A 27799-nucleotide genomic window follows, 5' to 3' on the forward strand; every position below is an offset into this window, starting at 1 on the left:
CGCCCGCGGGAGCTCGCCGGTGGCTAGAACGGCTGCGGCTCGCAGAGCAGGCGCCAACCGCCCGAGGCGCGGCGGGAGGCGGCGCGGGGCGGCTGGTGGAGGTCCCCGGGGTTGCCGGTCATGATCGACTCTGTGAAGCTCCGGCGCGACTCCGCGGCCGACTTCTTCTCGCACTATGAGTACCTGTGCGCTCTGCAGGACTCGGTGCCGCTGCCCGCCGTGCGCGCCTGCCTGCGGGACGGCGTGCTGGACTTCAATGCCGACCGGCTGCGCGCGGTGGACTGGGCGCCGCTGCTCAGCACGCTCAGGGTGAACCGCGACCTGCCGCTGGTGGCCATCAAGAGCTCCTTCCAGCCGTGGCTCGGGGAGACAGTTCTGCGGTCCGGAGGTGCGAGGGGAGGGAGCCCGGTGCAGCGTAAGGCTGCGTTGCGGCCTCCTCCTAGCCACAAAGGAGTTCTTGCCGCCGCCTCCCTTGCAGGTTGCCGCCTCGGGCGGTTGTCTGGAGTGGTCAAGCTAGGGAGTAAAACTCGAGAGTGCCCCTTATTACAGCGAGGATGACCAACTGTACGCCCCGAGGGGAATATGCAGGATAATTTGGCAAATGGTCCCTGTCCTCTCTTTAGGGGTTTAAATGTACAATCTCCCCTCATTCATAATTGCAAGTCTAATACAGAAAAGGAGGAGGTTAAAATTAGAAAAAAAAAGTATAACAAAAATCTTCAGGGACGTCTTTTATGAGTTTTAGAAATATATGTGTGAGTGTTTTGCCTTCGTGTGAGTGTATGTGTAATATGTGTGTGCAGTGCCTGGAGTCCAGAAAAGGGTCTAAGAGGTTGGAATCCCTGGAATCCATATGTGAACCACCATATGGATGCTGGGAACCGAACTCTCACTCTTTGCAAGAACAGCAAGTGTGCCCAACCGCCGAGCTATCTCCAGCCCAAGGGACTATTATTTTTGACAAATGTTGTAAGCAGTTGGCTCTGCTTTGCAGATAATGTGTTTGCAAGTTCTTTTCATTTAAATTGTTTGTAACTCCTAAGCCAAGTGTTTGTGGTGCTTCTATGATCATTCATGAACACCTGCCCAGCAGCCAAAAAAACAAAAATTATAATCCAATATGTATGTTCCTTACTGATTTGTGTATTTGTGCGTTTGTGTATCTTAGTATTGGCATTCGTGCACACTCAGAAACCAGAAAGGGGTGTTGGGTGTCCTTTGATGGCTCTCCACCTACTTTTTTGAGACAGGATATGTTTTCTCAGCTTGGCTGGAAGCAGAAAGCCCCAACTGCCTTTTTGACTCCACCCCTTTCCATGCTGGAGTTCTGCTCCTGAGGCTTAGGTTATGTGGGTTCTGGGATCTGGAATTCAGACCCCAAGATTGTGCAGCAAATGCCCTTAGCTACTGAGCCATCTTTCCAGCTGATTTTTCACACTTTTTTGTTTTTAGATTTGCAAATAGTTGTGTGTATATGTATGTAGTGTGTGTGTGTGTGTACACATGTGCATGTTTGCATGTATGCACATGTTGTGTGCATAGAGTCTAGAGGTTGGCCCTGAATGTCTTCATCTATTGCTTTCCAATTTGTTTACTCAGGCAGGTTCTCCCCCTACCCCGACCCCACCCCTGAACTCAGGGGACTTGCTGATTCCTTTGTCTGGCTAGCTAGTTTACCCCAGGGATCATCCCTTGATCCTTCACAGAAGTGGCATACAGGCTTTTGCTGGCAATCCAGATTTGGGTCCTCAACATTTTTCCCTGCAAGCACCTTTATCAGTTTGTCTCAGTTCCTAATTTCTTTTTCTATTTCTTCCTTCCTTCAAGTACAAGGAGACCATTCCCTTTCAGGCATTCTTGACAGCATTTCCATGTCTCATATCCAGTGGGTATAGGCTGTGAGTGTTAGCCCCTTAGACACGACTTATTTCTCTCTCAGCTCTTTTGACTATTCTATTGAAGAAGCTCCTGGCTGGCTCTGCTGCTCCTGAACTCAGTTTCCCTCTGTGTAGATGGTCTCACTTAGCACAGAACCAGCACTTACTAGCTGCGGTTTGTGCCTCCTTTACAAAGGCACTGGAAAATGAGCTGCCCTCTGGCCAGGCCTCCTGGAAGGAGTGCTTTTCCTAACCTGTGTGATTGAGGTGCCTCTCTCTGTTCATCCCTTTGTCTGATTGGTCCAACATTGAGGCAAGTTTTTCTAACCATCCTTATTGTATCAATGGTAGCTTTGGTCCTCATCACATGTGTTATAAAAGCCAACTTTTGTGGGACTTGGTTCAGACTCTGAATTTCTTTTCATACCTGCAGCATTTATACTGTCCACCGGGTGTCAGGCTGGGCTCCCTTTGCACATAGTCTTCTCTCTCTCTCTCTCTCTCTCTCTCTCTCTCTCTCTCTCTCTCTCTCTCTCTCTTTCCTTTGTGCAAATTAAGGGCTTTCTTGAAACCATGCCTTAGGTGCACCTTCTTTGCTTCCAGAAGAATCCCATGCATGGTCTGTGTTTCTGTGTCTGTGTCTGTGTCTCATGGCTGTGCGGTTTTTGTTTCTGTGTCTCCTGTGGCTGTGAGGTTTGTGTTTCTGTGTCTCCTGTGGCTGTGCGGTTTTTCTTGAAGGATATGGTTCATTTCCGTGCCTTGGCACTGAGGAGCTTTAATCCTAAAATTGTATGATTGACATTATTGATTTTACTGATCACTGACTTACTGAGTTTGTTTTAGGTGCTGATACACACAGAGTTTGTAGGAATCGAGTTCCTGCAGTGAGATCCAAAGACTTGAGCTTCCAGTTGTGTAAGGCTCTTAGAGGCTGCTTAAGTATATCAGGTGTGCTAAGAAATCTGGAGCTCAATGGGCTGCTTCTGAGAGAGAGAGATTTGACCTGTCTAACTAAGGTAAGCCTTGGCCATGTGACCTGTAACATTTGGAAACTGGCTTTGGTGGGGAAATACTCAATATATATTTTACTTTTTTCTATTAAGGGATTGAGTAAATCAGCCTCTTTGGTGCACCTGTCTCTTGCAAATTGTCCAATTGGAGACGGAGGTTTAGAAAGTGAGTCATTTAACTCTTGTCCTGTGAGAATGATCTCATGTTTATCTGTGTGCTGATAACTCTGTCTTTTTGGGCTGCTGCTTCCACCTGAGCTGCCCCCTTCCTGTGCCTGCTCGGATGCTGTCACTTCGTACTAGAAAAGCTTAGCATGGTTAATACTGTCTGAACTCTATTTAAGCTTGTAATATGCCATAAAACAGTTTGTAGTATTTGGTATTTTGTTATTTGTGTTTGCTTATAGTTTATGGTTTCCCTTTAAGAAATATTGGTGGGAGCCAGGTATGGTGGCACACGCCTTTAATCCCAGCACCCAGGAGGCAGAGGTAGGAGGGTCTCTTGAGTTTGAGGCCAATTCTGGTCTATAGAACAAGTTCCCAGGACAGCTAGGACTACATAGAGAAACCTTGTTTCAAAAAACAAACAAACAGAAAAACAAAAACAAAAGAAAAAAGTCTTTGTGAAAAGGGCAATAGTAAGGATGTAAAGAGAACAAGTCATCTCCATCTCCAAGTGAAACAGCTGTGTTGCAGTTGTTTGTTTATTTATTTGAGGTAAGTTTTTACTGTGTAGTTCTGGCTTTCCTAGAACTCACTATGTAGATCAGGCTGGCCTTGAACTCACAGAGTTCTGTTTCCCAAATTCCGGGATTAAGGGCATGTGCCACTATGCCCAGCTTTAAAATGAAATTACAATGCCCATATATCAATAGGCAATATGAAAAGTATTCAGTTTTGGCAAGTTAGTGGAACTAAGCCTTTGCTGTAATCTAAACCAATACTTTGTTACTGCAGCCAATCTGTTAGTGGCTGGACGGGGTAGAAAGTGACGTTAGGAATACACTTCTAAACTGGCATAGCCTGATGACATCTGGTAAACTGAGACTGACCACATTGGCAGCATTTGGTCTTACTGTGTATCTTTTACTTTCTTTTAGTTATTTGTCAAGGTATAAAGAACTCTGTCACTCTCAAGACTGTCAACTTCACAGGATGTAATCTGACATGGCAAGGAGCCTGTCATATGGCCAAGATCTTAAAGGTAACCTTTGGATGACTGATGTGATTGAAGCACATTAATACTTTGGTGTGAGGTTGCAGTAATTTTTGTCTTAACCAGTATGGAGACTGCAATTGTTTTTTTGCATGTTATAGCCATTGTCTAGCTTGGGATTCTGACCCTTAAAGATACACATTTAATCTTAAAACTAAGATTTTAAAGTATAATGCTTCATGAATAATACTTGTTATTTTAGTTATTGAAAACATTGCAGCACCAGAAGAAACTTTATACTATTACATTCTCCAATTATTGACATCATTCTTAACTACCATAATTTATAAACTAACAAAAACAGTTCATACAGTCTTTATAGTTGTAATAACTACTACATTAGGAGTAAAGTTACTTAGCAATTTGACATGAGGCTTTTGTAGGTTTTGTTGTTTGTTGTTTGTTTGGGGTTAGTGGGGTTGAGACAGGATATGGCTTTGTGGTCCAGTCTGTGCTCAGACTCATTGTGTCACCTGTGCTGGCCTGGGACATGCTCTGGTCCTTTTCCTCCAGCCTCCCAAGTGCTAGATTACAAGTATGTGTCACCTCAACGGCCTTGATTTTTGTAGTTGATGGCACAGATCAAAGATAGAGCTAAGGACTGTGGACCAAATATAGCCCATTATGTGTTTTTTGCAAGTTAAGGGGACTGAAGACCACAGCCCGCCTAGCTGTGTGCTTGGTAACTGGCTACTTTTGCTTCATATTAGGAGACTTGAGTAGTTGGCAAAGGAAACTGACCCATGGAGCTTTTGGACCTTACAGAGTAAACCTTGGCTCTTTATTTTGAGACTGCTAGGCTGGCCATGAACTTACTCTGAAGCCCTGACAGAAACTGGACCTGAGATGCCCCTGCCTCAGACTACCGAGTAGCTGGGATTCTAGGCCTTACCACTAGCCTGGCTAAGAGTATGGATGTGGCTTTTAATTTAGCCCTCACCCATTCACTGTCTTGTGGCCATAGGCAAGTTACCTCGCCTCTATAAAATCCCTGTTTGAGCTGAGGATCTCGTGCGCTACCTTCCCTGAGCCTAGTGCAGTGTCTGTTGCTTGTTGCTTTGATGTGGTCACTCTTAGAAAAGTGGCATCAACATGACTCCTGGTGCCGTTCCACAGCTGCTTGGCTCTTTTCATGGTCAAGCGGGAAGGCTTTGTTCCTTGTAGTGTCAGTGTCCCGGGTGGGCAGAGTTTACCTGGTGAATACAGAGAATTGGTTACAGTCTTAAAGGTACAACTGTGATTACAAGACAAATAATTTCTACCTAAGGCACGTCAGATTCTCTTTGCTTATTCTAGGATGCTAAACATGGCAGGTATATAAGACTAAGAAGTATATGTGAGCCATTGGGTTAAAAGATGATGTTACAGCCTCTGAATGAATGTATCTTTTTATCATCTAAAAGTTGCACTTGTTGGCCTGACTATTCAGGAGTAGAGCGCTTTGCTTAGCATGCCCATGGCTCTGGATATTGAGGACCAATCTCAGTATTATGTAAGCACACACACACACACACACACCACACACACACACACACACACACACACACACCACACACACACACACACACACACACACATATGTATACAGGGATTCTGTTATTTCAGCATACATAAAACATACATAAAATATTTATCCAGCTTTATATAGCTTACTAATAACCATGTAACATGCTAAATATTTAAATTATAAGAAGACCACTAGAGGACAGGATAGAGTTTAGAACTGTAGTAATGTTAAACCAGTTCTTTAATGTGGCAGAAAAGGAAAATAATTTTTCTTAAACTTCAGTGAATTGTCTTTTGACTGTTGAGCAGCTGTCACCTGTGACTGTCCTCCCACCTCAAGCTCTTGTTGAGATGTTCTGAGGGCAGATTACTGTCTTATTTGTACTTGGGGGGTGTGGTATATAATCAGCTAGGCCTAGTTTCCTTCTCCAGTGTCTGATTTCATGCTGTTATTTTTGAAGTATCAAACCATGAGAAGGCATGAAGAAACCTGGGCTGAGAGTCTTCGCTACAGGAGGCCCGATCTTGACTGCATGGCTGGCTTAAGGCGCATCACACTGAATTGCAACACACTCATTGGTGATCAAGGTGCGAGTGCTTTTGCAGACTCGCTTAGTGAGGATTTATGGCTTCGAGGTAAGTTAAATGAGCTCTGGAAACCGGAAACCCTCTAGTAGCTTTTATTGTACTTTATCCTGAAGTCACATATATTCTTCATAGAAAACAAATTACCTGTAGTCAAAACACCTAGAAGTTTCTACTGTTCATTTTGGCATAGTTTCAGCCTTAAAAAAAATAGATTTGTCTGTATACTTAGAACTTATAGTCACTGATTTTATTTACAGGTAGGGGTGTGTGTGTGTGTGTGTGTGTGTGTGTGTGTGTGTGAGAGAGAGAGAGAGAGAGAGAGAGAGAGAGAGAGAGAAAGAGAGAGAGAAATCTAGTACTTAGTTTTCCTGAGCTCTCAGCAGTATAGGCCTTATCTAGAGTACTGGTACTTTGGAGTGCTACTCTTAGTACCACAATTTTTTTTTTTATTATATGTACATTTTAAAGCATTTTCATATATGATCTTGACTTAAATAAATCAACAACCATATTTATTACTATTTTAATATATGCTATAAAATATATATAATTATATATATGTTACATATATATGTTAATTGTATGTTGTTGTTGTTTTCTAGACAGAGTCTGACTGGGTACCTTGGTTAGTTTGGAACTCGCTGTGTAGACCAGGCTAGCCTTGTACTCCCAGAGCTTGCCTCTGCCTTCTGAGTGCTGGGATAAAAGGCATACTCTTAGCGTACCTGATGGCTGCTTTAATTTTAAGATTTTAACAACAAGCATTTGTTTGTTTACTTTGGGTGTGGATGTGGTTCCGAGTTTGTGTGCCATAGTACACCTGTGGAGGGCAGAGGACAGCTTACTAAAATTGGTCCCCCCCCCCACCCCCTTCAACTGCATAGGTTCCGAGGGTGAGGCTTGAGCAGTCTCGCTTGGCAGCAAGAACCTTTACTTGCTGAGCCGTCCTGCTGCCCTGGGTTCCATTGCCATAGTTGGTGTCATTCAATGTTGTAGTGAAAGTGATGGCTATGACTAGCTCAGTCAGTTGGTTCTGTCTTTTGTGTCGAGAGGCGTCTTAGCTGTTACAGAATGCAATAGCCTGGTGGCTTAAACAGCAGACGTTTATTTCTCCTGCTTCTGGGGCCTGGGTAGTCCAGGGTTGGGCACTGGCAGCTCAGGTGTAGAGTCAGCTCTCTGCCTGCTTGAGCAAGGGTGCCCTTGTTCCCTTTTCTTAGCCTAGTCTGCTCTCTGCTGCTGTGATAGAAAACATACTGTCCTAGTCACTGAAGAGACACAGAGACTAAGGGCACGCTGGCAAAAGAAGGCATTTAGTTAGGAGCTTACTTACAGGTTCAGAGGTCTAGTCCGTTGTCAGCATGGCGGGGAGCACGGATGCAGGCAGGCAGACTTGGTGCTAGAGCAGTTCTGCATCCTGATCTGCAGGCAGCAGGGGGAGAGAGGCTGGGCCTGGCATGGGCTTCTGAAACCTTGAAGCCCACCACCAGCGATGCACTCCCCCTCTGCCCTCCACCCTACACACAAACACACACACACACACACACACACACACACACACAAGGCCATACCTATTCAAGGCCACACCTCTCCCTGGTAACTAAGCATTCAAATATATGAGCCTGTGGGGACATTCTTACTCAAACCACCACACTTACCAATACAACTTGGAGAAGACAGGGGTTTTTGTTGTTTTTTGTTGTTGTTGTTTTTGTTTGTTTGTTTATATAGCTTACAGTTCTTCATAAAGGGAAGTCAGGGTAGGCACTCTTCTATGTATATGTATATGATGTTTCCTCTGTACATATATCCGTGTACCACAGTCATACCTACTGCCCACAGAGGCCAGAAAAGAACATTGAGTCTCCTGGGCCTGAGTTACTGTTGTGAGCTGCTACGTAGGTGTTGGGAATGGAGCTCGGGTCCTCTGGAAGACCGTCTCTCCAGCGCTCTCATTTTTAAAGAAAAGTTTTCTGAGATTTCCTTTGGAGTTCAGGATTGTGAGTCCAAGAACTAAGTGCAGTGTTTATATTGCCATCAGAATCATGAACTGATACTTGTTGTGTTTTATTTTCTTTCATATTGTGGGGAGTTACTTCTTCTGCATGGGGGTGGGGTGAGGTCACTGTAGTACATTGTAGAAGAGGATGATGATGATGATTACTATTATCTTTGCATATGCTTTCCTGGCTTTTTTTTTTAATACCCAAGATTTAAAAGTGCCTTGACTAGTCTTGTTCAGGAATGTCCTAAGCATGAATGAGAATTGTCTGTGTTAAACTGTGTGGAGTCAGGAAGTGACTTGTTGTCTTTCATCAAAAGCGCTTGACCTGCAGCAGTGCGGCCTCACCAATGAAGGGGCCAAGGCTTTACTGGAGGCCCTGGAAACCAACAGAACCCTGGTCGTCCTGGATATAAGGAAAAACCCACTTATTGGTATGTCGTCTGTTTAAAAATTAACTGACAAATGGCATAAAAATGAATCTGTGTATTAGAATCTATAAAAACTTAATGTATTTATTTTCTTGTTTTCTGACTTTGTGGTTTTAGCAGCTACTGTATTGTTTTCAAGGAATCAACCTAGTAATTGTTCAGGTGGCTGCTGCCGCCACTGAACCTAGACAGAAAAACTGGCTCCCTCAGAGCGCTCGCTCAGGTCCATCCGGGTCTCTGACTCTCTGCAGGAACATTTCATTTGTTTGCTAATTTGTAAAAGAATTTTAGATTTTGAATGAGCCTAACCACTGGTTCAGATACTAAGCATCTAACAGTATATTAGACAGAGTCTTGCTATTCATCAATGATGCAATTCAAATGCAAATGTGTAAGTTGATAATGAATTTTAAATAGTAGGGAGTGCAAAAGAATTTAATAAGACAGGTGGGGCACTCGCTGGAGAACTGACACTTGAGTGGACAGCTGATTGGAGAGCAGGGCATGTATGGAAGTATAGATACAAGATGGCAGGAGGGATAGAGGATTTGAGGGGAAAACAAGGCAGGGGCTGGAGAGACGACTCAGTGGTTAGAGCTGCACATAATAGCCGCAGTGACTCAGATTTGGTTCCCAGCTGCCACGTCAAACTACTTACAACCACCTGTAACTCCAGTTACAAGGGATCCAGTGCCATCTTCTGACCTCCACAAGCACCTGCATACACATCCTGCCCAGACAGACAAGCTAATAGACACACGAGCAAATAAATTAATGAATAATAAATAATCTTGTGCTGTGTGGTCAAACAGGAGCTAGGGACTTGTCATTGCCAGGTAAGGACAAAGCTAAGTGAGCTGAGATAAAGGCATAATCTGAGCAGTCTTTCAGTCATATGATTTCATGAGGAGAATAGCACAGAGGACCAAGTGGTAGCAGTACTGAGACGGGGGCTGGGGGCGGAGCATGCTTGAAGCTCTGTCCTGACTTAGGTTGCGTGTGGGGTGATATTGGGATGGCACAACCTTTGATTTTCTATGCGGAGGCTCCAGAGCCACTTTAGACCTAAAGTGCTGGTGGCTGATGGGCAAAGTGTTGCAGTAAACTGAGCTTCCGAGGAAGAACATTCAGAAGCAGAAATGAGTATGCTGCTCAGTTGTGTGGGAAAGCGGCGGTTAGCGGGCTTATGTTGTAAGCAGGCAGCCAGCCCCTGGGTGGACCTTGAGCAGTCTCACTTCTCTTCTACTTCAGATCATTCTATGATGAAAGCAGTTATCCAGAAGGTTCTCCAGAATGGAAGGAGTGCAAACTCAGAGGTAGGATTCCTGTCAGTCTTGTGGGGAGAATTTTCATTTAGTTACTGTTTTCTTCTGCTTTTAGTAAAATTGTTGATATTTTTTCTGCTACCTGAAGTAAAATCAGGTGGCTTTTCTGTTTTTTAAAATATTGTGTATCATTCAATTTGGGATCTGAGAACTGAAAATTGCAAAGCTTTATTAAGTGTAGAATATCTTTGTCATGTCCAGCTACAGTTGAGTCCTGTTACCTGTAACTGATGTCACCTGTCTCTCTCTTCCAGTACCAGTGGGTAACATCCCCGTCATTGAAGGAACCATCCAAAACCACTAAGCAGAAAAAAAAAACAATTGTACTAGGAAGCAGTCGGAAAGGAAAAGCTACCATTAGAATTGGTAACTGACTCTGTCTTTGCTTTTTATCAACACTTGCACCTACCATGTGTTAGCATGTTAATATTAAGGTCTCATATCTTGGGTAATAACCAATGCTGATTACAGTATATTCTGGTTCTAGACTATAATTATTCTAATTTAGGTTATGAAAATTCATGGCAGGTAGAAATAGTAAATGAATCATTTGGAAGGATTATAAGCTTTACTGTTTTTTAAATTAACAGTTGTTTGTTCTTTATGTATAAAATATTCATCATGTTGACTGTTTCCTGAACAATGATTATTCTTCATAATTTACAGTTGATATGTGTAATGCTCTCTGATGCAGGCTTACTTAGCAAACAGTGCTGGGGTTGAACCCAGGATCCCTCGCGTGGGAGACAACTACTCTCCCACTTAATGTAAAAAGCAGTGCTGAAGACAAACATTTTGATCTAGAGCTGGGCACTTTAGGAAAGTGTTCCTTGCTTTTTTTGAGATTTGTTCTTGCTGTGTTGCCCAGATTGACCTGAGACTTGTGATTGTTTTATCTCAAACTCCTGAGTAGTTTGAGAAACAGCACCATGCCCAGTTGGAAAAACAGTTTTGTCTTAGTTAAGGTTTCTGTTGTGTGACAAAACACCACTACCAAACGCAGCTTGAGGAGGAGGTTTATTTCAGTTTGGGCATCCACATCACAGTCCATCTTTTAGGGAAGTAGGGGCAGGAATTCAGACAGGAGCATGGAAGCGGAGCCACTGTGGGGCCCTGGGGAGGGCTGCGCACTGGCTGGCTCCACCCTGCAGTGGTCACTGTTGCCCTGGAGGTTAGCTGTGCTCCTTGTTGCCTTTAAATATCTTTTAGGGGTTTCTACTCCACTTCAGATCATTTAGTTCCCAAATAAAGAATGCAGAGACCTTTAGATTTCTTTCCTTTCCTTTTTTTTTTTTTTTTTAAGATCTATTTATTTATTTTCTATAAATACACTGTCGTTGTCTTAAGACACCCCAGAAGAGGGCATCTGATTTCATTACAGATGGTTTGAGCCACCATGTGGTTGCTGGCAATTGAACTCAGGACCTCTGGAAGAGCAGTCAGTGCTCTTAACCATTGAGCCATCTGTCCAGCCCCGACCTTTAGATTTCTGATAAGCTTTAGAGCACTGGAGCTGGCCAGGTACCAACCCTTGATGCTGCCTTGTCTGTGACCCTGTCAGAATCCGTGAGATAGCACTTGAATGTTCTGTTTGCACTGCTCCTGCTCCATCGGGCCAGGCCTCGTGGGCATGTGGTCATGATCCATGCAACCCCACGGCAACCTCTTCCTTCTTTTGTCACTCTCCTCCTGGACCCTACGTGAGACCCCAGGCCCAGGGAACCTTTTCTCTGTTCGCTTTCTTCTGCCCAGCCGAGACTGTAGGCATCTTTATTAACCAATCGGATAACTTGGGGAGCGAGGTTTACATAGCATTATTTGGTGTCCGTGAAGATCTGCTCATAGGGGCCACTAGATCTTGGGGGCCAGTGTTTAGCATTTTAATACAAAGCAGTACCAGACCAACCCCTTATACATCCTGTTTTCCCAGATGCCCCAGGACCACTTGTCCAAGGGTGGTACCACCCACAGTCCATCAGTCATCATTTAAGAAAATGACCCACAGGCCATTCTCGTGGGGACATTTTCTCAGTTGAAGTTGCCTCTTCCCAAATGACTCTGGCTGTGTTAAACTGAAATAAAACTAGCTAACACAATCCTCCATTGTGTGCTACAGTATATAAATACACTTCTAAGTATTAGTTAACCTAAAATTTAGGCTATTAGTTTTGTGACTAGGTACAAATGGAAAGGTTCTTTTTATAACAGCTAGCAAGTAGGGAAAGGCACCTGCCTCCAGGCAGGGCAACCTGAGCTCCACCCTCAGAACCCATGGTAGAAGGCTAGAACCTCTAAGTTGTTCTGGACCTGCGCGCGCACACACATAAACACACACACACAGTACAAATGCTCATACTATAAAAGAAAGCATGATGAAAATTAATGTTTATTATATAAACATAAATTTTAGATTCTTCTAAATGTATAATTTTTTTATAATTTGTCTCTGATATTTTTATGTTTCTAAATTTTTTTTTAACTTTTTTTTCTTTTTTCTTTCTTTCTTTTTTTTTTTTTTTTGAGATAGGGTCTTCCTCTGGCTGGCTTTGAATTTGCTATGACTTTCCTGCCTCTGCCTGCTAAGTGCGGGGATTATAGGCACAAACCTTATAGTAACTTATTTTCTAAATCACTCTGTCTTAGTCTTGGCCCAGGATAGTTTTGAATCCACTGTGTAGCCACAGGTAGCCTTAAACTTCAGATCATCCTGCTTTTAGTTCCTGAATGCTGAGGTGACGGACAAGTACCACAGTGTCCAGGATTACAGGACGATGAGCAAGGATGTAACTTAGGCTCTTATAAATGCTTAGGCAAGCACTCTTAACAGCTGAGCTACAGGCCAGCCTTACAACACATTACTTTTAGCACACATAACTTTTTTGTAATAGGAAAGAATAACAGAATGGAACAAATCCATGTCTAGTAAGAAAGGGGTGTGTGTGTGTATATGTATATATGTACATGTATACATGTATGTGTACACATATAAATACACATATATAAATATAATATATATTAAAAACCATAAAGACTGTAATAGAAGAAACAGAATGTTTATTATCACTCACTTCTGGAAAGATGTTTGTGGTAACTTTTTATGCCATATAAACTTCTTTCAAAAAAGAGGTACATTTTCATGAAGCAGTTTATTTGTAGTAAATAATGAGTGTCCTGAGGAGCAGCTGATTGCTTGCTGTGTCAAGAGGAAGCTGTCCGCCAGCTTCAAGTTCAGAACAGTATTTTAGCAGCAAATAGAGTATGTAACTGGGGATTTGGGTCTCGTGCTGTTACCTAAAGTTTATATTGTAAGTAAGTATTATTCAAAGCATTTCAATTGATGCTTGATACAATATTGTAAAATGAAGAAAAGGCGGTGCAGTATACCTTTGTGTGGCTTTAGTAGTGACCAGGCATTACACAATTAGAACAAGTGTTTGCTTCTTAGTGAGGGAGTGGACCTGTGGCTGCAGTTCACAGCGCACTGAGTAAGAGGAATTTTGTTTCTTGGCTTTTTTACTGTTTGTCTCAGTTATTTGGAAACATGCAGGTCAGCTGACCAGTTGCTGTGTAGAGTTTAGTGAGGACAGAACTTACGTTATTGTATAAGTTTTGTTGGGAGTATGTGTTCAAGAAGATGATAAGAACTTTATTACATTTTTTGACATGATACATACCAATTATTTCTGTCTTAATTAAAAATATTTTAACATAGCCAGGTGGTGGTAGTGCATCACTTTAATCCCAGCACTGGGGAGGCAGTGGATTTCTGAGTTTAAGGCCAGCATGATATATTGATTAAGTTCTAGGACAGCCAGAGATATACAGAGAAACTCTATCTTGAAAAACAACCCGCCGGGCGGTGGTGGTGCATGCCTTTAATCCCAGCACTTGGGAGGCAGAGGCAGGTGGATTTCTGAGTTCGAGGTCAGCCTGGTCTACAGAGTAAGTTCCAGGACAGCCAGGGCTACACAGAGAAACCCTGTCTCAGAACAAACCAAAAGAGAGAGAGAGAGAGAGAGAGAGAGAGAGAGAGAGAGAGAGAGAGAGAGAGAGAGAGAGACAGACAACCCACAAAAACAAAAAAACCTAACATTTTCTGAAAATCAAAGAAATGATATATGCTTATAAGAAGTCATATGTGGTCTACTACCATAGACTGAAATGTTTGTTTTATGAAGATAATTAACTTAAAAAGGGAAGTAACTGAAAGATAGAGGCACGAGGAGATCTTTAGCTATATAGCAAGTTTGAGGCTAGCCTGGGCTACATGAGACTCTGGCTTAAAAACTGATAGTAATAAAGTGAAAAATGCAATAGAAGAGGATGAACGAGTCCTGTAATGTAACATTTACATTAATATATACAGAAAATGGCACAGGACTGAGTGGTGGTTGTTAGTGAGCTACACTGTGGCACCTCTGTCTTGGGTCACTGAGATGGCCAGTGATGAAGGCAGTTAGCACCAAGCCTAATGCCCTGAGATCAGTTCTCAGGACCCATGTAGTGGAAGGAAATTACTGACTCCTGCAAGTGTCTTCCTATCACCACTGTGTGCCACAGCACACATACACAAATTAGTGTAATTTTATAAAAATTAACTTTAGGGGACTGGAGAGATGACTTAGTGGTTAAGAGCACTCACTGACTATACTTCCAGAGCCCCTGAGTTCAATTCCCAGCACCTATGTGGCAGTTCAAAATTATCTGTAATTCTGAGATCTACCACCCTCACATAGACATTCATGCAGGCACAACACCAATGCAAATAAAACAAAAATATTTACTATATTTACCTATATTACTGCATATGCAGCATCTTAGACAGCAGTCCACCACTGCTGAAGAAGTTATAACATGTAAAAGAGGCCAGAAAGAAGACGAACACAATGGCCATTTTGTTTTAATTACATTTTGGGTTTTTTAAAAATAGGATCTCACTGTAAGACTGACAAAACTCGTGGGCTGAGATGAAATAGAACTGTTGTAGTAAACCTTTGTGATTTGTTTCCAATGATAGCAGAGACAAAAACGTAAATGTGGACTTGATTTGTTCTAATTATGTGTTAATATATGGATTTAGCTGCCACATGCATTTCATGTTTAAGACCCTCATTTATCCTTTTTTTTTTTTTTTTATAAATTTTGTCTTTGATCTGTGTGAGTGTGTGTGTGTGTTAACTCATGCGAGAACTGAAAGCCATCAAATTGAGGACAGCATCCACTCAGCAACCTTTCCCCTATTTGAGGTATTTCTGTAATCCACACACTTATAAGGGAGAGGCTGGAGGGTTGTGAGTTCAAGTGTAGCCTGAACTACCCAGGGAAAACCTATTCCAAAAACAGTTTATAAATTTTTCGTACTGCAATGGTTTTGGTATCATAGTCCGTTGTTCCTTTGTGCTGTTAGGAGCGTGTGAATGGTACTCTGCAGACCTTTGGTATATCCTGGTTTTCTTTAATCCCTTCCTTGAACATAGGTTTAGCTACAAAGAAACCTGTGAGTAATGGGAGAAAACACGGGCTCAGTAAAGACTGCTATGCTCCGGATCCTCGGCCTCCGGGTGCATCTGGTTTCCTGCCCTGGCGAACAGCGGAACGTGCAAAAAGAAACAGGTAAGGTGTTCTTTCCCGTGCCTTAGTCCTGACCGCTGTTATCTGGGAACCTCTGTTACGTACATAGTTCTATTGATTCTGGAAGTGGAAGGGGCTGGCTCACGCACGGCCTCCGCCCAGATAGTGTTTCTACATGAACAGTGTACATAGTAGAAATAACTTTGATCCTGTAGTGTGCATACATCAAAATATAACTTAATTTGTTGATATGTTTTTAGGAGTTCTCCATTAATCAAAACTTGTGATCTATCTAATCACCTGAAGGTATGTATTTGAAGGTATTTGTCATATTTCTAACATATTATAAGGGACCAGAGTAGGAAAAGAGTAGAGTTAACTGATAGGAGCTTTGTGAAATGGATTGTCCCTCCTGCAATAAATAAATTTAAAGTCTCCTGATTCCTGTCCCAGTGCCATGGTGCAGGGCATTGTACCTTCTATGCATATGACACACTGTGGCTTTATCCATAGATACCCCATTTCTCCAGGCAATTTATAAGCTTATGCTCACAGTAGGTTTGACCATTGTTTTTTACTATTCCAGAGCTCATCACTAAAACATGTCCCAGTTTTTAAGGAATGTTGCTTTGGGTACCTGTATATGTTATACACACACACACACACTCTACACGTTAAAGTCAGGGTCACAAACAGTCCCTATCCCACTGGCTTGCTTATCCTGCAGAGTTGTCCCTGCACTGGTTCAGTCTGCACGTTTTCAGTAGGGTTATGTATGACCACATCAGTTTTTAACTAGAGGGAAAACCTTGAAGCTTGACAGGAGAATCAGACTGTTCCTACACTAGTTCAGGCCGCAGGGTGAAGAGGAGAGGAGCTACTTTCAGTTGTGTATATGGATGTGATTTAATTTTTAAAACCATTCTAGTATTAATTAGACTTACTGACGTTTATTCTTTTCCTCCTAAGACTTACACTTCTGCACTCTTCATGTCTTACCGTAGACAATACATTTATTATCTGTGGTATAAAAGTTGACCTGAAAAGTGTTTAGTTTGGCTTCCCACTTGAATTGTCTGGGAGGAGCTTAGTAAATGTGTGCAGTGCCAAACAGTAGTCAGCCACATGCACTACATGGTTTTGTAGTAACAGCAGGAATAAGTTCATGGCCTATTTCTGTTACTCATTGCTTTAGGCTAAGGAACAGTGCGATACATTTACAGAAAATTACTTGATATTTTAGACCGATTTGATTAGGTGTCCTCTGGTGTTTAGTATTTGGCTCACAGTATTAATAAGTCATGTTCTCTTTATTTAAGCAATCAAATTTCCCTGTGACTGTGACAGTAGAAAGTCCTTCATCCTCAGAAACTGATGAGACTGAGGATTCTTCAGAAAGTGTCCATGAAGTGCCTCAGAAAACCAGCATAAGACAAGAAACATTACAGGTACACAGCTCCTCCTTTCCAGGTACAGAGACCATTGCCAAGACCATGTCAAAGTATAATTGCTTCTTGGTGAAACTTGTTTGCCCCTCTGTTCTAACTCTTACTCTCCGCCATGGTACAGAACAGGCGAGATGAGAGAATACATACTCTACAAGATAAAATGGGACATCAATTTTTCCTCTTCTTAGAATCAGAACGTTAGCTGTAATGAGAACTTTAATGACCATACTGACACAGTCAGCTGATTCACTGCTGTGTGTGCGTTTGTGTGTGTGTGTGCATATATTCCTTATGTGTACATGTGGAGGCCTGAGGACAGCCTTTGCTGTCTCTCAGTCCTCCGTTGTCATCCACACTGGGTTTGTCATTTGAGGCAGTTGTTTGGTTTTAAGATAAAGTCTTTCATTGGTTCAGAGTTTGCCAGTTAGGGTTGTCTGCCTGGCCAGTGCTCTGCCCACTTGTTTCTGGGGTGCTGAGATTGTGAGTGTCTACCACCACACCCTGCCTCTTCTCATGCTCTGAGGATCACGTTAGGTCCTTATGCATGTGTGGCCTGGCTTTGACTGGGCTACTCAGCCCAGCGCTGTTATTTGAAAGGCCAGGAAACTGATGATAATACTAGCTGAACTCTCATATCATGATTGAAATGTAACTTTGTTTTTAGTAAAAGTAAAATTGGAAAAAGATTCTTTTGTTTAAGATAGAGTCTTACGTAGCTCAAGTTGTCCTTGAAGTCATTGTATCTCAAACTGGCCTTGGGGTCCTGGTCTTCTCCTAGCCTCCCATATAAGCCACCACCACTGGCTTTGAAAAATCTTTTGCTACTGATACTCCCCTTTCATAATATTAAAAAATTAAGAAACTATACTTTATTTTAAAACTGGGCATCTAATGTTATTCCATTTTTCTATTTAAGTAAGCAAAAAAGAAAATTAGCTAATTTAGCAGGTTTTTGTACCTTAAACATAAGGTTTATTTAGACTTTAAATCAGAGCTGATTTGTAATAAGTTCTGGGAGACCTTATCTTTTAAGAAAGTCTTGCCTTTTCTTGTGGGTTACATGACTCACATGGAGTTAGTGGAAGTGCTAGGACCTGGGTTTGAACTCAAAACCTCATACTTTTCAACATGCATGCTATCACTGAGCCACACCACCAGCTCCACAGTGACCGCTTAAAACCAGGTCAGTCTTGGTATGAAACTTACAAATCCAGAAATTGATATTCACCTGTTTATTTTTGTTTGTTTATTGGTTTATTGGCTTAAGACGGCAGAGATTCCATTTTCTCAGTTCTGAGAGCACACAATCAAGTCCACAGTGACGTCCCTGGTTTGTGTGTGGTTAGGGCCCAGCTTGCTAGTCCCCAGAAGCAGCCTTCTCAAAATGTCATTAATAGTCGAAGGGCAGTTACCTATTTTATTTATTTTATTTTAAGCCAGCTACGGATACAGCTTTAATGGCAAACCAATTTCCTGGCCAGCATATAAGACCTTAGGTTCAGTCCCACACATTACACATCCCGGAAGATAAATGCCACAGCTGCTTCTTTTAATTAAAATTCATAATACTTATATAGAGAATTCTCGAAGTAATCACTTACAAAGTGATAGACTCTTAGGAGAGACCGTGTGTGGACTGTGTGGGAACACTTTTCGTCTTGTCTGTACAGAACCTGAGTGTTTTGTTGCTAAGCTGCAGAGGAGCATGGAGTGCTGAGCATGTTTTCAGGTGCTTGGTGGTCTCCTTCTCCTGGGCTCTGACAGAGCTTGGTCAGTTTTCTGGGATTGTTCTGGTTTGTCGTCCTCCTGATTGTTTAAATGCTAGAGACCACACTTTGTCCATGATGGGCAAGCTTTCTATTACTGGTCTGTGATGGAGCCCAGGAAACACTACATCAAAAGTGTCTGTAGTTGCTGAGGAAGATGAAGGCTAGGAACCGCAACGAGAGAGTTTCTTACTCAAGGTGCATTGAGGACCCTCTTAGTGTGCGTTCCCTGTGAGAATCACTGAAACGTGCTAGCCCACAGTAGGCAGTAGAAGGAATTCTCACTAACTAAAGGTGAAGACAAGTGGAAAGAAGTGTAACTAACTGATCTGTACAACATGGGAAACCGCCATTTAGAGTTAGTGCTGGGGCAGCCTGCAGCTTTGAGGGAACCTAACCCGGGCTCCACTGTGCAACTGGAAATGGGACACTCCAGGAGTTGCTTCCTGCGGGTCTGAGGGTGGTGCTGGGCATTTGTGGTCTTAGGTGGTTATGGTGTGAGCATTTGCTGAGGACTTCGTTTGTACAAATCTTGGCAAATCAGTTTCTGTGGCGAAAAGCTTGCTTCAGGCAGTGACTGCCCTAGAGTGCTGGACGTGCCTGTGGGAACAGACTGATCATAAGCCTGTCTGTAGTAATTGGATTCACGTGTTCACTCATTTTGCACTGACCAGTTGTGAATTCATGCACTCTTCTGAGTTTGTATATGTGCTAATTCTTATATGGCCAGGACTTCTTCCTTCATTCTTTATTGCCTGCTTTCTTTGTTCTAGGCATAGGAGGTGAGAGAATAAATGTTTAATAAAAGTTGCTTCTTTTCTTTACACATCTCACAGTTTCCATGAGGAAAGTGAATCATAGTAGATGTGACGTATCAGAGTGACAGGCTGGCTTAGTTTGGGTTTCTGTTGATGCCACAAAACACCATGACCAAATTGCAAGTTGGGAGGAAAGGGTTTATTCAGTTTACATTTCCATATTGCTGTTCATCGCCAAAGGAAGTCAGGACAGGAACTTAATCATGGCAGGAACCTGGAGGCAGCAGCTGATGCAGAGGCCATGGAGGAGTGCTGCCTACTGGCTCACGCCCCATGGCTTGCTCAGCCTGCCTTCTTATAGAAGCCAGGACCACCAGCCCAGGGATGGCACCACACATAATGGGCTGGGCCCTCCCACATTTATCATTAATTGAGAAAATGCCTTATTGCTGGATCTTACAGAGGCATCTCCTCAATAAAACCATCCAGTACATCGGCTTTGTTGCTGGAAGCTGTGTCAAATCCTGGGCATATGTCAGAAAGCTGTTAGGACACAGGTATTTCAGGGCCTCAAAATGTTCATCCGACACATACCTCTAAACCAGGAGCCTGAGGATGGAGAGTTTAGTCCAGACTGAGCTACATAGTAAGCCTCTATCTCAAGAAGAGTGCTGAGAGGAGGGAAACTTGGTCCAAATCTGACAATGTCTGACTCCCTCCACTAGGGGGAGAAGCCTTTCCGTGTCATTGCACTTGGCTGTGCTGTGGAGAGCTGGTCTGAAATGGAGCATCATGAGATTGTCCATGATTGGGTGGGACTTTGCAGAGATGACACTGTTTCAGCGTCACCCATGCCCCTTCAACCCCTCATTTGTGCCATATAAGTGAGTCCAGGAAGCTCCTTGGCTTGCACACTGTGGGCTCCTTTCTCAAGCTGTGCTGCGTTAAATCATCATGTGAATCATAAACAGGAGTTCGCACTGACTTACCATAATGAATTCTATGTGAGGGCTCAGTTGAGAGTGCCTACTGCCAAGCCCCGTAACCTGAGTTCCATTGCCAGGATCCCCGTCTCCCCATGGCGGAAGAGAAGCTGTCATCTGATCTCCATATATGCACTGCAGCACACGTATGCCTCACACACACAGACAGCATGACATAAAATGTACTGACCATTTAGTTTTAGGAACTATTAGTCGTGGCTCTGGAAAGGGGGCTCAGAAGCTAAGAGCATGTGATGCTTTTACAGAGGACTTTGTTCATTCCTACTGCTCTTGGCACGTGGTTCCCAACTCCCTGTGGCTCTAGGGCCAGCTCTGCATACACATACAGAACTCCATCCCCATATCTACACTGTCGACGTTTTTTAAAAGATCAGTCTTTAAGGAGAAAAGTAATTTGATATCATCAAAGCATTTAACAATATTCGGACATACAGTTTGAGTGTAAAAGTACTCAACTTTCCATTGGGGAAATATTTTAAAACAGTTTGTTGAAAGGGAAACAACTTTGCTGCCACTCACTTAGATATTTTATATCGCTGTTTTCCTTAAATATATAACATTACTTCTTAAAAGATCTTTATTTTATGTGTATGAATGTTTTGAGGTCATGTATGTTTGTGCCACATGTGTGTCTAATACCCAACAAGACCAGAAAAGGGACGTGGTCCCCCGGAAACAGGTGTGAGCTGCTATGTATGTGAGTGCTGGAAATTTAGCTACTGAGCTGTCTCAGTGGTCCCAAACTAAACTTTTAAATTAAAATTCTGTGTTTAAGTAAATGTTCAGAAGCCTTTAAAATATAGACCCAGGGGCTAGGGCATTGGCTCTGTGTTTAACTGCTTGTCATTAAAGCTCAAGGTCTGTAGTTTGCATCAGAACTGGCATAGATGCAAGGGATGTGTGACGGCTCACCGTACTGCCAGCCTCTGAATGCAGAGACAGACGCCTCAGACTAGCAGGACCACCTGGGTTTGTGACCTCTACATTTGAGGAAGAGACCTGCCACAGGAAAGGTAGAACAGTGAAGGACAGTCCCCGACATCAACCTCCGGCCACCACATGTGCACATTCACACCACACAAGTGCAAAGCCAAGCTTTGGTTACATACTTATCATCCCAGTGAGGCCAGGGTAGGAAGATGCATGAGTACAAATACATTGTGAGGTTTTAGTGAATACATGTTTTGTTTACTATTATATAGTCAACTACTCAAAAAATGGTGGTTTATAACACTAGCAGATACTTGTTTTTTTCCTAAGCCTGAAAGTTGAATTTGTTGCTATAGGTTTGACGGCTTAATACAGTCCCTTTTTATGAGTTTACAGTTTTAACATAAAAGTCCAGACAGACTCAGAGTGTCACAAAAACGGAGATCATGGTGTAGGCCAGGCTGATGCCAGTGCTGGGAAGGAATCCTTCCAGGCATGCTGGCGTTGGCGGCATAAATCGGCTCTTAGGGCCTATTGGCTTGCTACTTGTCAGTCAGGGACCCTCTCATCTTCTGTGGGCCACCTCCTCTTCAGAGTTGGCAGTGAAGAACTTCTGTGTTGTCTTAACTCCTTTGTAATAAAAATCTTTTTCATGAAGAGCCTGGTACCTTTGAATAGGTTCCCTAGTTGTGTCATACCCACGCCATCCTAAGGTCACGTGCTGTGAAGGTCTTAATTATCCCCTCACAGCGGTCCCTGCATGAGCCCTGGGAAGTCTTAGGGACTACTTCAGGGCTTTATCTATGACAAATAATCGTCACACCTCCACCATCAAGGACCATAAAATCTCACTCGGTTCCTGGAAACGATGAGCAGGTTTGCTCACAGGTCCGTTAGTTATTTCCTGAGGTTGGTAAAGAGCAGGGTCAATGATTGTGCGACCAAGACTGCTCCCAACTCAGCGCCAGCTGCGTAGCCAGCAGAGGTGCTGCTCTGCTCCTCCGCCTGAGCCAGGAGGCCTGCCCTTCTCCTAGGGAGGAAAGGGGGTTGATGGCTACATTAGTGAGTGCCCAGAGAACTAAGAACAGTGCTTCGCATAGTAGAGTGCTTTAAAAGTGTTACATTTTTAAGTATGCATTTTTGTTGCAGTTGCATGATTTTGGTGTGTTAAGAGTAGTACAGAGTTTTCTATTATGAAGAACCCAGAAGTAAAAATGAAAATTTCCTTTCAATGACTTTTAATTTTTTGATCGGTGATTCACTGATAGTTGTATCTATTTTTTATGGTAAGCACTGCAACTCTTCAGTAGAGTGGGACTTAAGTGAGTCCGGAATGCGCTGATTTGATACATTTTGGTAATTACTGCACTCGGCGGTGTGTGTGCAGGGGTGACATGGCATCCCACTCCCGAGCTTACTTCTGGCTCTGCCTGCCCCTCAGTTCTTGGTCTGTGTAGCTGGGAGAGTGGAGGGACCACAGTGCAGCGATTACCTTTCCTCCGTTCCTTCTCCCTAGGAGAAGCTGGAGGAGTGCCTCAGGCAGCTAAAGGAGGAGAGGGTGGTCCGCCTCAAGGCTGACAAGCGAGTCAGTGAGGTAAGGAAGGTGTGCTCCCATATTTTGAGTTATTTGTTGGTTTTAAGTTTCACGTTCTGTACTTACAAACTTTAAAATACTTGAAAATGATAAGGCATAGTGTATTGTGCACTGAGTTGAGCATTTTAACCTTGCATTCATTCATTTAGTGTCATTAGACATGTTCTAAAAAGTGTATTGTAAAAAGTGTAAGAAATAGCTTGCCCCTCCCCCTGGCTTTTGACTGCCATGTATGAAATGTATTTATTGGGCTTATTCTGTGTATGTAACATAAATGGTGGTGGGGCTATTTTCTCACAGTGAATTAGGAAAGCAAATACTCTATGAAACCTAAGAGGATGGGCCTTGTGGTGCATGGCTGTCATGCCAGTGCAGGGGTATGCCTGGCCAGACTCAGTTTTTTTAAAAATTAGAAGTCTAAGGTAAGGACAAGCTCCTAAGAATGCCATGGGAGACCGACGTCTATACTGTGAGCATGAGCTAGACTATTGGACTACTTTGCATACCACTGGCAAGTTTTCCAGTAGGGAAACCGCACACTACATGTAAAGAAGAGTCTTCACAGTGTGTGTGTTGTAACAAGTGCCGAGCCCTGGAAGGCACAAGCCCGAAGTATGTTACGTAAGCCTTGCCTTTCTGAGAAATGCCAGGGTTGGGTTCCTGTGTTGCCTGAGAAGAGAGCAAGAAGCTACAGAGAACCGCTCAGCGTTGACGGGGGCTGAGTGGCAAGGCCTTAACATGAGCACAGTAGGCCTCAGGGCCTGCAGATGGGCACTTGCTGGCAAGCCCGCCCACCTGGGTCAGATCCCTAGGCCCTACATGGAAGGAGAATTGGCTTCCACATGTGTGTTATGGCCCATGCCCACGCATGTACATACATGTGTGTTAAGAAAAAGTCAGCATATTGAAATCAGTACTTACCAGATTAAGTATAGCAGGATTATAATTTTGCTTAGATCGGACTGTTGTGTTTTCTAATACCAAATGAACCTTAGGTGGTTGAGTATCGGCTGCATAATGGTCCAGTGTGAATTTAAGCAGTTAGAGATGTACTCTTGGACAGTCATCAGTAAAACAGTAACTGTATTTTCATCTACTTGTTATATTTCACCAAGTATCTCCAATGAAGATTAATGTCTTCATTGATTGAGAATTAGATTAGTTAATTAAATGGTTTAAAAATGTAATAAATTAATTACATTTTTTAATGTTTTAGTTTACGTATTAAAAACTTTTCTTTAGATGATATCATACATTCTCAACCTTCTTTTGTAGCTGGAACATGAAAATGCCCAGCTAAGAAATATAAATGTCTCCCTGTCTGAAGCGCTTCACGCACAGTCGTTGACAAGCATGATCCTGGACGATGAAGGCATCTTGGGAAGCATCGAGAATTCTTTTCAGAAGTTTCACGCTTTCTTGGATCTCCTTAAAGACGCTGGGTATACCTGGAGGGTGGGCATTCGTTCTTCAGTGGCTTTAATTGTAGCTTGCTGAGGAACTCCACATTTTTTAGCTTCTACAGGGCATTTAATGTCATTATCAATAGTTTGCTTGATTTGCTTTTTAGTGGAAAATTCCTTTTAAAAGAAATGCAGAATAGTAAACCTGCCTTGTTAGAAAGCCCATCATTAAAAAGTAGCATAAAGAGTACTTAGTACCAAGACTAGTGGTCTTGGTAAAGGTAAGCTAATGCCATTGGGCATGTGACTTATATACAGTTTTGTCTGCTATAAATGTAGCCTTAACATGTTTTTAAAAAGACTAAGTTAAAGATCATTTTATTGAAAATATTTATGAATATACAGAAGATTTCTTACCTTTATCCATCTTGCCTATTAAATAAGTTCTGAGTTAAATTCTCCTGGCTTCAGGATGTCGTTGATCTCCACAGGTGCTGTGGACACAGGAGTAGGTCAGGGTTCTCACCTAAGAACTGTAGTGCCAGAAGACGATGCCAGTCAGGCATGGTGGCACACACCTGTAGTCCAGCGCCTGAGTGGGAGAAGAAGAGCAGGAGTTCAAAGTCACCCTTAACTACATAGAAATGTTGAGTCTAGCTTGGGCTGCATGAATCTCAAAAAAGAAAAAAGATGCTAAAAAAGAGAGCTGAAGGAGGCTGATGGAGCAGTGTGAGGGGAACGTGCAATGCCTAGACGGGAAGCTGAGGAGAGGGGTCAGGTGGATCCTAGACGGGAAGCTGAGGAGAGGGGTCAGGTGGATCCTAGACGGGAAGCTGAGGAGAGGGGTCAGGTGGATGGAGATAGTTGAGGTTGAAGCTGTTGGAATAGTATTTAAAATGAAGCGGTGATGGCTGCTATGGGTGATATGCAATGTATTCCTGAGGGAATTGGGGTGCTAAGAGGAGGGGGTGATGCGGTCCAGAGGTCACAGAGCAGGGTAGGAAGGTGGAGTTAGGAAGGGGCTGTTGTCTGAAGTAGGCGTCATCGGCTGCTAACATTTTTGGATCTTGGTGTTCATTTATACCTGTTTCATGCTTGTAGCTGTGGGTGAATTTAAGTTGTTCCCAAGTGTCTTTTCCTCCTCCTTCCTGTCTGCAGGCTCGGGCAGCTGGCCACTATGGCTGGTATAGATCAGTCAGATTTTCACCTGTTGGGTCGTCCCCAGATGAGTTCTACAGCTAATACACCTGTAGAAGAACAGAAAGCACTTGAAGATGACAATCTGGACCCAAAACAGAGTGCCATAGGACAAATGCAGGATATCCGAGTAAGTGGACCTGTCAGACCGTGAGTCAAGCCACTAGCAAGGAGTTCCCAGGTCAGAGAAAGTAATGGCGGTCTCTCTCTGGCAGTTAAGTTTGTACCTATTTCCAGAAGCTGCACCATTATCAATAAGAAAACGGTGCTAGGCATCATGATGCACACCTTTGATCCCAGTGCTTGGTAGGCGGGGACAGGCAGGTCTCTGTGAGGTTGAAGCTGGCCTGGTCTGCATAATGAATTCCAGACCAGTCAAGACTACATAGTGAGACCTTATCTCAAAAAAAAAAGAAAAAAAGACAAAACTGGAAGTTTTTTTGATAATTTATACTTGGAATAAGCACCCTTTGGTGAAGAAAGAAAGAGTAAAGAGATAGTCAAGAGATAGTCAGAATTTAGTTGTGTAAATGGCTATTGTATTCATGTCTCGTCTAGGTTTCTATCTGTGTGCAGTCAGCTCACAATGAAGGGACACTGAGGAGGGCCCAAGTGCTATGCAGAGAAGGTCCAGACCAGTGATCTAGACAGAGCAGCGTGCCTACGGCCCCAGTTAGTAGGCGGAGGAGGGTGGCCATCGCAGGAACCCCCCCTCCAAGACCCAGCAGCCGGTCTAAGATGTGTCTGAGGAGCTGCTGGCCTGAGAGCTCAGTCAGGTTGCACCTTGGATACTTCACATACACAGAGAGGCTAGGAAGTAGGTTTCTTAGAAGTAGTTTGTTTTGTTTTGCTTTTAATGTGGAAAATTGAAGCTAATTATAGAGAACAAAATTGCTAGAAATATACAGCTAACTCTGGATATATATATATATATATATTTTTGAGTTGCCAATCACATGGCATCGTATAATTAAACAAATGACTATAGAATCTTCTGAGTGGTGAGCCGACTGCTTAGTAAGATCACAGTTACAGGGCTGGAGAGACGGCCCGACTGTTGAGAGAGAGCGCTCTGGCTCTTCTAGAGGACTTGAGTACAGTCCCGAGCTCCCATGTTCATGCCTCACAGCCACCTGTAACCGTGGCTCCCTGGGATCCTGTGCCTCTTGTAGCCACTGCAGTCATGCACACACACACACACACACACACACACACACACACACACACACACACCCCTCCCTAAGCCACAGTTGTACAGTGAGTTGTACAGAGTTTCCTCCTCTGTAGTGCTCAATTTGTTCTCAAGCTTTGTTCTTTCCCCGCAGTTTCAGAAGATTACAAGCGATGGCACCGTGCCGTTACCTCTCGACACCGTCCAGGTTCTGCCTTCCACCCAAGAGGCAGCAGGAGCTTCTAGAGACATCCTGGGAATTGTAGGCCTGGAACTGCAGGAGGGGTCTGCAGCAGGATTCATTGCTCAAACAGGCCTGCCTGTAGCAGATGGCATTTCTGGTGGCAGGAGTCAAAGAGAAGAGGTGGTGTTGTCTAAGCACAGCAGGTCCTCTTCAGAGAAAGGGAGCGCGACAAGTGAGCCCTCCAGAAGGCCGTCTGCTGAGAGACACTGCAGGAAGGACCTGCTCTCCGACTCTGACTCTCCTGTGAACTCAAAAAGCAGAGGACCTGGGGATAAAAGGTCTTTGCTTACTGAGCCAATTAAAAGTGAATCTTTGAAAAAATGCATTTCTATCAAGAAAGAAAATAGAACAGTGACTGTCTCATCCAAGACTATCAAAAGTAAACCCAATCCCCTAGAACATTCTGAAAGTGATACTCTTGGGTCTGATTTTGAATGTCAGGAACGCATTCATTCATCAGCACACCTGACCTGACGTAGGACTAACTTTTTGAAATTATGATTTTTGCCTTCAAATTTTAATAAATTTTCTTATGTTTTTATTATATTGAGTGATATGTTAAAATACAGGGCTAGAAATATTATAGGACAAATTTTCTATACTTATTTTAAAATCTTTTCACTCACATAATTTATTGGGCACATATTTGTGGAAAGTCTAATTTATAAACACTTGTGGTGTGGTGGCTTCCAGCATGTAAGAAAGCAAAGCTTTTACCCTCGTGAAACTGCTGCTGTGTGGAAGAAACAACACAGTAAAGC

General features: G+C 43.1%; 1 protein-coding gene across 2 annotated transcripts; it reads left to right on the forward strand.

Annotated features, from left to right (window-relative positions):
* Cep78 (centrosomal protein 78) lies at positions 1-27579 on the forward strand. 2 transcript variants are annotated; one of them, XM_052188779.1, is made up of 15 exons: positions 1-388; positions 2721-2893; positions 2981-3053; positions 3988-4091; positions 6071-6245; positions 8517-8630; positions 9879-9943; positions 10207-10318; positions 15430-15565; positions 15784-15829; positions 16843-16971; positions 22946-23023; positions 24299-24465; positions 25585-25753; positions 26949-27579. In XM_052188779.1, exons 1-15 carry the CDS (start codon positions 121-123, stop codon positions 27510-27512), a joined length of 2373 nt encoding a protein of 790 aa, XP_052044739.1. In that variant the 5' UTR covers positions 1-120; the 3' UTR covers positions 27513-27579. The 2 variants fall into 2 exon arrangements, with proteins under 2 accessions (XP_052044739.1, XP_052044748.1); XM_052188788.1 differs by lacking the exon at positions 22946-23023.
* Positions 27580-27799: the final 220 nt, after the last annotated feature.

This window comes from Apodemus sylvaticus, chromosome 1 (assembly GCF_947179515.1).
Source record: "Apodemus sylvaticus chromosome 1, mApoSyl1.1, whole genome shotgun sequence".
In the NCBI taxonomy this organism is placed as follows: Eukaryota; Metazoa; Chordata; class Mammalia; order Rodentia; family Muridae; genus Apodemus; species Apodemus sylvaticus.